This window comes from Portunus trituberculatus, chromosome 45 (assembly GCF_017591435.1).
Source record: "Portunus trituberculatus isolate SZX2019 chromosome 45, ASM1759143v1, whole genome shotgun sequence".
Classification (NCBI taxonomy): domain Eukaryota; kingdom Metazoa; phylum Arthropoda; class Malacostraca; order Decapoda; family Portunidae; genus Portunus; species Portunus trituberculatus.
Genome location: NC_059299.1, coordinates 9747480 through 9760034, shown reverse-complemented (window position 1 = coordinate 9760034; position 12555 = coordinate 9747480). Strand labels below are relative to the sequence as shown.

The following is a 12555-nucleotide window of genomic DNA, read 5'->3' as shown; positions in this document are numbered from 1 at the left end:
TCACCTTAAAAAGGCTCCTTTGTGAATGTAAATATCTGTAATTTGATATTTTCGTGAGGGCTAAGGATGAAGAAGCCAACAGTAACAGAAAAATATCATAGGGAATTCTTAAGTCCTAGTAAAGAGGTGCTCAAAGGTGTGGATGTAAGTGCAACACACTTTATTCACTTATACTATTTGTGGTCTAAATCTGACAGTTCTGTATACAATCCTCACTTCTACGCTGCCAAGAATGACGTACACGTGAGAAATTACACAAAATGTCATCAGTTCAGTACACAACAGGTGGACTGCAAAACACTAAAGTGTCCTCAGTCAAAGCAGCTCCATAGCAAAATATCCAAACTTGTTCCTTATTACAATGCTGCATCTCGGGGTGAATGTTACATGTAGGGAATCATTTGTACTGTCCTGAGGCTGGCTGAATGGACGAACTAACCATCATAGTTGGCATTTTGCTCAATGTTCTTACTTTCCTATATAATCTTACAAATTCAAAACCTTTATGGGTGAATGAATGATCTAACTTCCATTAGCCAAGATTTTCCTTGTAATTTTCTTATTCTAAATCTTACAAATTCAAAACATATAAAAAAAGACACTTAATTATCAAACACCTCAATTTGAAACGCATACACCTCTTACACCATTATATCAACTGCACCACCATCTTCACCCTCACTTCATCCACTCGTCACCATTCACCACAGCAACAGAATGAAACAACACTCCTGCAATTGTCAATATACAGCCAAGCTACCACCTCACCTACTCATTCCTTAAGTCTACGGTTTCCACAGCTTCAAGAGACCTTCCTCACTGTATGTTGCCAGCAAGTTCTGGTGGGGGTGGTGGCACATCCCAATCACCGACTGCTCATGAACCTGGAGGTATAGGAAGGGTGTGGATTAAACTGGGGCTGTGTTTGGTCAGTGAGACAAGTAAAACAAAGAAATATTTGAATAAACCCAAGCCATTAAGAAACTACCCAAGTCTTACATTCAAGGTCCTCTCCAGTTTGCCAGTAGAGGTGGAGAAGCAGTAGAGCACATGATCCTCGCCCACACAAAAGATCCACTCGCCCCTCGGAGACACCACACATGCCACAAAGTCACCACCTTCACGCTTACCAGAAGATAGAGAACGCACCGTCTGGCCCTGGAGATAATGATGGTGTATGGTGATTAGTAAATAGTACAGTCAAGTTTATGAGGTATGAGTAAACAAGCACAGTCACCCATGTTAAGTTTGCAAGCTAAAACTAATACAAGAGTGAAATGGCATCCTCCCTCTTGTAAGTTTAAACCAATATGTAAGAGTTAATCATTACCTTTGCCCTTTCACCCCTTGTACTAGTAAACCCTGAAATTCCATATCTTTTTCCATTTTCCTAAAGATATGGTACATATCTTAGAATCAAACTGGAAATCTATCACTCACTCAACTGCTGTACCTTTGAGTCAATCAGTCAGTCGATCAATCACTCACTTACTCAGCAAATCCAGTCAGTCAGTGAATTAGTTGAATTTTAACCTGCATTTTCGTTTTTTTATTCTTTTACTTATTTTCCTTGCTTTTAACTGTAATTTTTGTTATTTCCTAGTCAGTTGCATTTAACCCTGTGCATATTTTTATTCTTTCACTCTATTTTCTTTCTTACTTTTTAACAATTTATTTTCTGCCGTTTCCCAGATTCAAGCAACTAATGAGACAAGTCACTCAACTCACTCACTCACTCCCTTACCTGCATGTTCATGATGGTCACAGTGTTGGACCTGTTACACACAACGATATGGTCAGGGTTCTTGGGTAGGATGTGCACTGAGTATACTGGCAGGTCCATGGAGGTCACCCCAGCCAGGGACTTGAAGGTGGCAATGCACTCTGTTGTCTTCACCGACCACACCTTCACAGTGCCGTCTGATGAGGCGCTGTGATGGAGAGGTTAGGTTAAATTGGATTTCGTTGGGTTGGTTTAGGTTGGGTTATTGTAGTTTAGAAGTAGTTAGGTTAGGTTAGACAGGAATAGACTTGATAAATAGTGAGTTAGGTATTTATTGTAGTTTGGAAATGGTCAAGTTAAGTTAGATTGGGTCATCACAGTCCATATCTCACCTGAGCCTCCTCTGACTCACCTGATGATGTTGTGGCCGTCCTGGGTGAAGGTGGCCTGGTTCACAAAGGACGAGTGACCCCTAAACTCCTTCAGTGTCTTGCCGGACTTCAAGCCATGCACTCTGAGGGAAAGGAAAGAGTTGGTGGGAGTGGTACTCAGGCTAAGAGAGGAGAGATTATTTATGTGTGTTGGGTGACTAGAATAGATTTGGTAAGATGAGTTGTAGTGAGTGAATAGAAGGTTTTATAAATTAAATATGAGAAAAGGGTTGTGAATGGTAGGTATATGATAGTAACAGATTTGTAAATAGTAAGTTGGGTGTTTACTTAGATGTTTTAAAAGATCAGTTGATAGGGTAACTGAATGGTGGTTGACAGAAGTTTCAGTAAACAGATTGTTGGTTATAAGTCAATAGGTGGTTTTCAAGATTAACTAAGAGAGAAGTGGTAGTCTACTTCTAACCTATGAATCTCCAGCATATCCATCCCCCAAGGGAGTTATCATGAATAGACATCAGATACATAATGACATAAACAAATAGCGAGGCCCACAGCTGTGCATGGCAAATTTATCACCCAGTCTCACCTCAAAGTGTTGTCAAAGGAGGTGGACATGACTTGACTGTTGTCCTTATTGAATGCCAGTGATGTGACTCCTTCAGAATGTGCCCTTTCCACCTTGCGCAGGCACTGACCTGTGTTGACCCGCCACACCTGAGGAGGGATACATGGTGTCAAAGATTAAAGCACAAATGCATTAAATAAATCCCACAATAATAGTGGTGCAAAGAAAGCTTACAGTAATCATTGTTTCTAAGCTACACATGACAGTCTCACAGCACAAGAATGTTAATTGTATAAACCTCACACATACTAATAACAATACCAAGAAACTGATCATAAACAATAATCAACCTAGTCTATCTGAGCCTTACACACTCCAGCCTCACAGTACCTTGACTTGGCCACCCTGGGAGCCGCTGGCCAGCATCTCAGAGTCTCGGCTGAATGCCAGACTCAGCACGGCTGTCTCCATCATCATGTATGAATCCTTCTCCTGGTACTTCAAGTCCTTACGGATCTTGCCTGAAGGAGAAGATCCATTCAGTGAGTGAGTGAGTTGAGGTATTTAGAATTTTAATGTACTTTCTCTTTTTTGATGTGCATTATTAATTGAGAGATGCTTTTTTTAGTGGAAGAGGGGCAATGGTCTAGGATAACAAAAAGACCAAAAAGAGAATACCTAAATGGTTTGTAAGTATTCTAACTCATAAAGCTTCTTCCTTCATGAAAACACACCTGTAAATTCTGATGACTTTCACTGAAGGAAATTAAAAATACAGACAGAAAAATGGAACTACAAAACATAAAAATAAATATATCTACATTCATCTTTATACACACAAACAAAAACATAAATAAATAAGTGAAAAAGAACATACCTAAGTTTCAAAGACAAGAAATATCATAAGCTACAAAAACCAAACCAAGTCAACCTTCATAAAAATACATGAAAAAACAATAACTAAAAAAAAATAAGAAAGCTGTTGTTACCAGTTGTGAAATTCCACACTTCAATGATGCCGTCGAAGCTGCCCGTCACCAGGTACTGTCCATCGGGGCTGAAGTGGGCACTCTCCACGTGTGCCTTCTGTGGGAAGCGGATGAAGCGTGCCTGCTGAGTTGGCACCTTTTCATCCTCCTGCTCCCTCATGGCTGCCTTACCTCGGAACAAATCAATCTGCGTGCCTGTGTGAATGAGAAGTAGTTAGAAATGGTGTCAAGAAGTGTTGTTTTATTTTCTTTTATATGTAAGAAAGGTTCTGTATAGTGGTGGTGTTATGATGTTCACTGAATTTTGTGCCTGAATTACATGAAAGTTGACATGTGGAAGAATGAATTGGTTTATACTAAGAACTTTGCAAACAGTGTAATAGGAGATATTTTCCTGACATAGAAACAGGAATCTTCACAAACACCAACACAGTTTCTACATTCATTTTCCTTTCCTTAAACAAGATAAAAACAAACCAAAGCCCACAACACAATCACATACAGCAATCTCAAATCTTTGCCAACACAAACATAACCTCTGTATTCACTTCTCTTGTCTAAACCGAAAAAGACAAACCAATCACACTCAACAACACCAAATGCTCCATAGACAACACCCTCCTCATTCTTGACATACTGACCAGGTGGAAGGAGACCCTGGTGCTGCTGCCACTTGAGGGCCTGACCAAGGAGAGCCAGGAGACGGGAAGGAGGCACCACGGACACCTCTCCAGCCAGGGCCGCAGCGATGGCAGCTCGACGCCGCTCCTTAGTCACGCCCTCGGGGTACGCCTCTCGTGGATCAAAGTATGAGCGGGCGATGAGGTTCTCCAGATGTACATATCTAAGGGATTAGAGATGTTCTGTAATTGTAAGCTAATCTTGTTATTTTTACTTTATTTTCTTATCCAATTCTTTGTCTATCCTACATTTATAGCTGAGATCTTTTAGATGGATGTACATTAATGTATCTGAAAATTGGGGTGTTACGGGATATACGTACTCAGGACATTTATATTTTTAGCCCCATCATCCCCTGATGGAAAGGGACAAGTTCATGGACCACCCTATAACACCTTAGGCATAACATAGCTACCTACACACACATGCACAACATGGCCCTACAGTACACACTGGTTTACCCTTAACATTCATAATAAAACAGTTCCTTCCCTGACATACACTCCAATCCTGAGCCTACAGCAGATGTAAGATGCTAATAATGCTACACATTCACCCAGGACCTTTGTCATTCAAAGAGCCATGAGTCTCACCTCTCCGGCATGGTCTGCTTCAACATGATGAGTGGGTCAGTGTTACGTAGTACAGACTTTGCTGCTCCAAGCTCACGCAGCTCAATCAGCTCAAGGACAACCTGGTGATGAGGCAAAATGAATACATGCAAGAACTCAACACTTTCACAGATAGAAATAAATACATATATATAATCATTAATAGATATTCCCATTCCTTCAGGACAAACAACATCCACACAACTAAAACCTGCCTGCTCGTATAAGTCAATGAGTTTCTTGTCGGGCAGCTTGAGGGTCTGGATGGCCTTCAACACAGTGTCCCAGTGGCCCTGGTTAATGTCCGCCATGAAGCTTTCCACTGAGTCCACTGTGTTGAGGGTGATGGACGTCTCCTCCTGCAGGGCTCGCAGCGTGCGGCCCAGATTGTTTTCCTTCAGGTACTGCTGGATCAAGCGGATCACACTGCAAGGCATTAGGTTTGGTTAGATTATGCTAAAAAAGATACCTACTTTTGAAAATATGACATCTAATCCTTGGTGTCTAAATTTGGCATGATTTTTAATTTCTTCACTCTAAAATCTCTCCTTTCCCACCAGATCCCAAGGTAGGGGGGGCAATGTAATACATAAGGAGCCACTATTGGTCACACTCATTGTGCAGATCAGGATTTAAGAAAAAACATCATGGTTTTTGTGAAGAGGTAAATAATACTTATCTTGAAATTATTAAGCTATCGTTAATTCCACAATACGTAACATTTATAAACCTACAAACATATTCCTGAGCCACCTACCCACACACATTCCTAACCATTACACCACTACACATACACATTCATACATAACCATTACTGTTACCTACCTACCCCCCACCACACACACACACACACACGTTCCTAACCATCACACTTCTACAAACATAATATTCCTACAGCAAGTAAACTTAATGCATCACAGACACATTTTTCCATCACTCCCATCACCACCAGCAGCTCTCATCACTTCCCTCCCACACCTGACCGTCACATTACAAGTACTCACTCCGCTGATTCTATTTCTATGGACATGGTGAGGGATTAATACAGGCGGCCGCCCTTCCTCAGCGAGTCGCCTCTTCTGCTTCACACATCAACAAAGCGTCTTGATCTTCGGAGCTGCGGTGCCTCCCTCATCACGCCACCCACTACAACAGGATTTGCTTATTTCTATCCAACATTGCTAATAGTTTTCCTACATGCTAGTGCAGAACAGACCCAGTGAAACCTGAAATTACTAGGCTGAGGAAGATTCTGTTCGGTTGCTTAACTCCTTCAGTACTAGGGCTCATTTTTACCCTGAGTTTGTGATATGATTAGACGATTTTATTTACATTAGGAAAGGTCTACAGAGATCAGAAGATTAATGGCCACAGTCTTCATTATAGGTTTCTCAAGCTGTGTAAAATCGCTAAATAGTGGGCAGAACGAAAATGAAAACGCGTCATAGCCCTGAAGAGGTTAGAATGTTACTTTCCCCCTTCTCTCTCTCTCTTTTCCACCATGAGCTATAGAGAATTAAAAATCACGGCTTATTATCGATTAAATGATATGATTTTGAGTTCTAATGGATTTTGTTGCATAAAAGTGTTGGGTGTTAACAAACATGATATTGTGTCTGATTTTCTTTCAAGTCTTCTTCTTTTACAATCTCTAAGGAACAGTAGTCCCTATGAGTTAATACATAAGTGCTAAAATTATAAGTGGGAAGGTTTGTATATAAGTATGGCCATTAGTAATTCCGTCATCACTATGGAATATTAAGAGATATTTACAATGCAAGTAATATGTGGTAGACATTCCCGTAGAGTTAGTGAAATGGGACATCCTCACCGTAGACTTTAAAGAGTGTCTCTGCCTTGGTAAATATAAACACTTGCTAATATAGGAAGCGACCCGTGTTCTCATTCCTTTTCAGTACTAAAAGCAACATAAAGATCCATTTTTTGTCTTATAATGGTGAATGCAACATAAAACCCATATTTACGAAATAAATGAGCATATCACACTGAAAGTGAATGCAACATATTGGACACACTATGGAACTCTGTTTACAATGATTATCAAACTAAAGATAACGTAGCTACACAATAAACAAATAGAAAGTAATTATCGCATCTCTGTGTGAAAATATCAGAGAAGCCTTGAGTAGTCACCTTTAGAGGCTATAGAATATTAGACAATGATACAGCTTCCCTAAAGCGGCTGTTACCTTACACGGTCATGTTACCAACATCTGCCTACTTTCCTACCTGATATCGGGCCACATCACTTTGTTTCGTGACCCAATATCTCTCCAGGTGTGTTCGGGGCACAGGGGGAGGAGGAAGAGGATAAGGGGAAGCGAGAATAATGACAGAAAACACACAACGAGGAAAAAAAAAAAAAATACAGATTGTTTGTGGGGTTGTCAGGAAAGGCTGGATATTATTTGCTCCTATATTTTTCTCCACACGAGCGTGACCCAGCATGGGATGCGGGTAATGAGGGAGAAATATTGTAATCTATTGGAGTTATCGTTAGTGGGCAAAATTAGGAAGAAAGAAATGGAGAAAAAGTTATGGGGTGGCGGAGTGGTGATGATAGTAGTAGTAGTAGTAGTAGTAGTAGTAGTAGTAGTAGTAGTAGTAGTAGTAGTGGTGGTGGTGGTGGTGGTGGTGGTGGTGGCGGTGGTGGTGGTGGTGGTGGTGATAGTGTTAACAAAAATGACAATGAAAATATTGATAATAATAATAATAATAATAATAATAATAATAATAATAATAATAATAATAATAATAATAATAATAATAATAATAATAATAATAATAATAATAATAAGAAGAAGAAGACGAACAATAATAATAATAATAATAGCAAGAAACGAGGTAAATAGGAAATGACACGCCGCTCTCTCTCTCTCTCTCTCTCTCTCTCTCTCTCTCTCTCTCTCTCTCTCTCTCTCTCACACGAAGGTTGAACGAAAGGTGTTTTATTTTTTTCATTACCTTTTATCAGATGGGACACAACGTGACACACACACACACACACACACACACACACCCGCCTAGCAGTCCAATATTAACAAGAGCTGTCAGTCATGTGTGTGTGTGTGTGTGTGTGTGTGTGTGTGTGTGTGTGTGTGTGTGTTATTCACCACGGCCGTCTGCTGGTTACCCAGCCAGTCTTTCCCCCTACGGAAAGAGCTCAGAACTCGTAGTGACCGATCTTCGGGATCTTGTGGACTGAGACCACATCACACACAACACACACCGGGAAAACAAGGCCACAACCCCTCGAATTACATCCCGTACCTATTTCCTGTTATGTGAACAGGGGCTACACATTAAGAAGCTTGTCCATTTGCCTCGCCGCTTCCCAGGACTCGAACCCGGCCCTCTCGATTGTAAGTCGCGGAGTGTGTGTGTGTGTGTGTGTGTGTGACCTCACACGCTAGCAAGGTATACACACACACACACACACACGTGCGCGTGCTCAAGCAAATAAGCAAATTTTCTCTCGTACTTTTGAAAACCGAAGAAAAAGAGAAAAAAGAGAGATAAGGAAAATATAAAAGATAATCTCTCTCTCTCTCTCTCTCTCTCTCTCTCTCTCTCTTGTATATCAGATTAATCATTTCCACCAGAGGAGCAAACAGAAACACAACGAAACATTTCACGAGAGCAAAATCACGTGAAGAAAATGGACGTCCGATAGGAGACTAGGAGGGAGGACTGAGGTAAATTGGGTGAGAGTGGGGTCACTGGAAGGGGGCCCTGATTCACGCTACAGGCTCGTGACGCTCCCAGGCAGGCAGAGTGGCGGCGGACACGAGTGAGGGAGCATATAACTTCCCTCCCTCCACCGCCCGGAGCACTGGCTGGCCTGGAGACGAGGTGGTGAACTGGTGTGCTGTGTCGTGCTGGTGACGTTCTCCTCTCCTTGCTTTTCTTCTGTGTTAGGTAAGCGTGTGTTAGATGGTGAGTTTCTTTGTGATGTGGTTTGGTTTTGTGTTTTCTGTGCTTGTTTTCTTATGTGTCTTGGATTTATGATAATTTTTATGCTCCTTTTCTCTCGCTTTAGGTAATTTTTGCATTTTTCTTTTTTCATTAGAGAACAGACATGAATAAAAAAGAAATCAATAAAATAACCCATGCAATATCATATCATTCTTTACATGTCACTCACGCGTTGGTGAATTTCTTTTACATTAATGAGTATACAAGAACATGAATGGGAGTACTCATCATATTGTAGTACATGTCATTATCGCATTGCTAAATCAGAACACAAAAAGAACATAACAAAATAATGGGAGCTACAAGAGGCCACCAGTCCTATACGTGTCAGGCCATGTATGAAACATATCTGCCTACTTCCACCTGTCATCCTCGTCCATGAAAATGTCTAATCTTTAAAAAGCTCCTTTATTGTTGAACCTCATCCATTCATACCACTCTAAATCATGAGAGCCAATTTCTTCCCATCTCGTTTTTAATCTCTTCAGTACCATGCACGACTTTTTCCATATTCATTCTGCTTACTATTTGGTGATTTTATACAGTTTCTTAAAGTTATGTGGTGATTGAAATAGTGAAGACTCTGGCCATTAACCCTCTGACCTCCATAGATCCTTCCTAATGTTAATAAAATCACCTAATCACACCAAAAATTCATGGTAAAAATACGTTCCAGTACTGGAGGGGTTAAATCTAAATAAACTGCTTCTACTTTCACAAGTATGCTGGAATTTGAATTATTATCAACCGTTTGCCGATTCCATTAATCTCCGCTTATATCTGAGAACCAATTCCTTTTTACCTTGCTTTTAGATTTAGCCGAACTGTCTCTCTTTTCACAAGTATGCAAGAGTAAGAATGATCATACTGGAGGTGTCCCTTTTAGTACACCAAAGGAGATTATACGCTTAATGCCTTGATCTACGCCCCATTACCTCGAGAGTAGTGTTTGCTTTGGCTATGCGTGTGAGTGTGGGAGGGAGTTGGGGAGAGAGGGAAAGTGAGGGAGTTACGTGGTGTACATGCAGAAAAGCAACAGTGTGCTCTTGAGTCTCGTGTTCTCCTTTGCTGTGTTGGTCCGCGTGAGTTTGTGTTATCGATCCTGTTTCGTAGGAATGTCTATTGATGTGATCATTGAATCCATTCGTGAAGTTCCTATGGATTTTGATTTTTTTGCTTATTAGGTTCTTAAAGCATTTCATTCTTCTTAGAAATTCTTAAGGGTTTCAGTTCCCTTTCTTAGAATCATGGAAGTTTTAAAAGTTTTCGATTTTCTTATCTATAATCACACATTTTTTAAAGGTTCTGTTTTTGTGATTCTTTTATTAAGGTCTTCGATATTTTTCTTCATAATCATGGAGTTCTTCAGGGTCTTGATTCTCCTTCTTATGGGATCGAAAACTTATTCCAACTGATCCTAAACTAACCGACCTCTGTACAGTGTACTACATCCTCCTCTTTCTTCTTTTCTTCTTCCTATAATACTCTCTCAGTCTAATTATCACTACTTTCTCCGCATCCCTTCTTCTTCGTCCTCCTCTATTACTTCCTCCTCCTATCAAACTACCACCTCATCATCCTCGTCTTTTTTTTCTTTTTCTTCTCCTCGTTCTCTTTCTTTCATTGTAACATATCCCACTGCCTCCTCCTTCTCTTCCTCCTCTTCTTCCTTCTCCCTCGGTGGCAAATTTCAAGAATAAATTAAATAAGTTTTATAAAGAAAATAGTTTCTGATTTTTTTTGCGAAAGTAGTAGTTACAATGGATCTCTTTCTCCCGTGTTTCCTGTATAAATTTCCACGATTGTTCTTCTCAGCAATCGGGGTGTATTTTTTTCGTTTTATTTTGTGCCGGGTAACGCCGAAGGGATTGATTGGTAGGTGGGGAGGAGCTTCATCTGTTTTATCTTTGCCTCTTACTATATAACTTGATTTAGGTGTAGTATAGTTAACGAGTGACCTCCTCATAGGTTGCAAGGCCATCTGTCATTTGTCTTTCCTGTGTATTCCTATGTACTACATTTCTCCTCCTCCTCCTCCTCCTCCCTTCCTCCTTTGTTCCAGCAATAGGCAAAGAAACAAATCACTCCTAAACGCTGGAAAAGTGACGCCTGGAAGGAATGTGTGATGGTGACGCTCGTGTTAGTAAACCATTGTGACGAGATGGCCAAATTCTGAACCTCGCTGATGAAGACTCGCCCCGCACGCCTCGCCTCGCCTCACCAAAACACGGACACACAGACTCACAGCACAGAAATAGTTCCCCGTCACACTCACAGCCACAGAGACTCAACCACGGACACAGACACACATTCACTGCCTCTCTTGCTGTGTCTGTGAATGTGTTGGTGGCAGCGGTTGTAATGTTGTTGTTGTTGAGTTTGGTTATGTTTTTCTTCTTTGTTTTTATCTTATTCTCTCTCTCTCTCTCTCTCTCTCTCTCTCTCTCTCTCTCTCTCTCTCTCTCTCTCTCTCTCTCTCCATATTCCTTCTTGTTCCCGAGATAGATAAAAAGAACTACAGTTGTCCCCCATTCTCTCTCTCTCTCTCTCTCTCTCTCTCTCTCTCTCTCTCTCTCTCTCTCTCTCTCTCTCTCTCTCTCTCTCTCTCTCTCTCTCTCTTTTTTGTTCCCGAGATAGAAAATAAAAGATACAGTTGGCAGAGAGAGAGAGAGAGAGAGAGAGAGAGAGAGAGAGAGAGAGAGAGAGAGAGAGAGAGAGAGAGACCGACCGCCTGACCAACTGAACGCATTCCACAAACATTCTCAGTCTAAAAGTTACAATTTCCACTCGGCACCAACAGAAATATAGTCGAGACATTTGAGGTAAAGGGCAAATATTTCCTCAACATCTGGAGGGCAAGAACTCAAAGACACACGAATATTGAACCCACTCATGCGAAATACGAGTAATCATAATGAGATCCCTTACTCGCTGAAAAACCGCCCAAAAATTGTCAAAGAATCACCGAATGCCTTGATACCAGCCCAAAAGAAGCCCAATACCTATACAGCACCATAAACTCTAGCCCAAAATGAAAGAAAAGCTCCATAACCAGCCCAACACCGTAAGACCAGCCCAAGGTAGTAAAATAAAAATCCAGTCCTTCTAGTAAAAATTCCAGTCATTCCAGTCATTTCAGCAATTTTAGTCATTCCAGGCAAATAATTCCAGTCACTCAGTCCACCTTTACATCGTTTCCTGTTCCTTCACACGCACACAAATCAATGGCGACCTTGAAACCAGCAGCTCGATAAGAAACACGCCCTCCTGCCACGCCTATCTCAATTATTCTTTACCCTCTTTCTGAGTGCCCCTTTCATATCCTCACCCTTCTTGTCCCTTTTCATTTAGGACTTTTAATATCTTCAGTACCAGGACGCGTTTTCATATTTATTTTGGTCACAATTTGGTGATTTTATAGTTTCAGAAACATATGTTGGGATTAGAATAATAGACTGTGGCCATTAATCTTTTGACCTCCATAGACCCTTCCTAATGCAAATAAAATCGTCTAATCATACCCAAAAATCAAGATAAAAATGCGTCTCAGTACTGAAGGGGTAAAGAGTAGGTGTTTATGGACGGGAGTGACTGTTGG

At 40.9% G+C, this 12555-nt stretch overlaps 2 protein-coding genes across 3 annotated transcripts in view; one reads left to right on the top strand and one right to left on the bottom strand.

Moving 5' to 3' along the window:
* Positions 1 to 143: 143 nt before the first annotated feature.
* Positions 144 to 6118, bottom strand: LOC123519360 (WD40 repeat-containing protein SMU1-like). Its single transcript, XM_045280620.1, has 11 exons — positions 5966 to 6118; positions 5177 to 5387; positions 4944 to 5044; positions 4311 to 4513; positions 3670 to 3864; positions 3071 to 3201; positions 2702 to 2829; positions 2136 to 2237; positions 1745 to 1931; positions 1000 to 1158; positions 144 to 884 (listed from the first exon to the last, which is right to left on the bottom strand). Exons 1-11 carry the CDS (start codon positions 5989 to 5991, stop codon positions 786 to 788), a joined length of 1542 nt encoding a protein of 513 aa, XP_045136555.1. The 5' UTR covers positions 5992 to 6118; the 3' UTR covers positions 144 to 785.
* A 2642-nt stretch (positions 6119 to 8760) lies between these two features.
* LOC123519480 (inactive ubiquitin carboxyl-terminal hydrolase MINDY-4B-like) overlaps positions 8761 to 12555 on the top strand; it is a 28834-nt gene continuing 25039 nt past the window's right edge. For both annotated transcript variants that reach the window (XM_045280820.1, XM_045280819.1), the window contains exon 1: positions 8761 to 8900. The gene's annotated coding sequence lies outside the window, so the exon portion shown is untranslated. The remainder of the gene's footprint in view (positions 8901 to 12555) is intronic.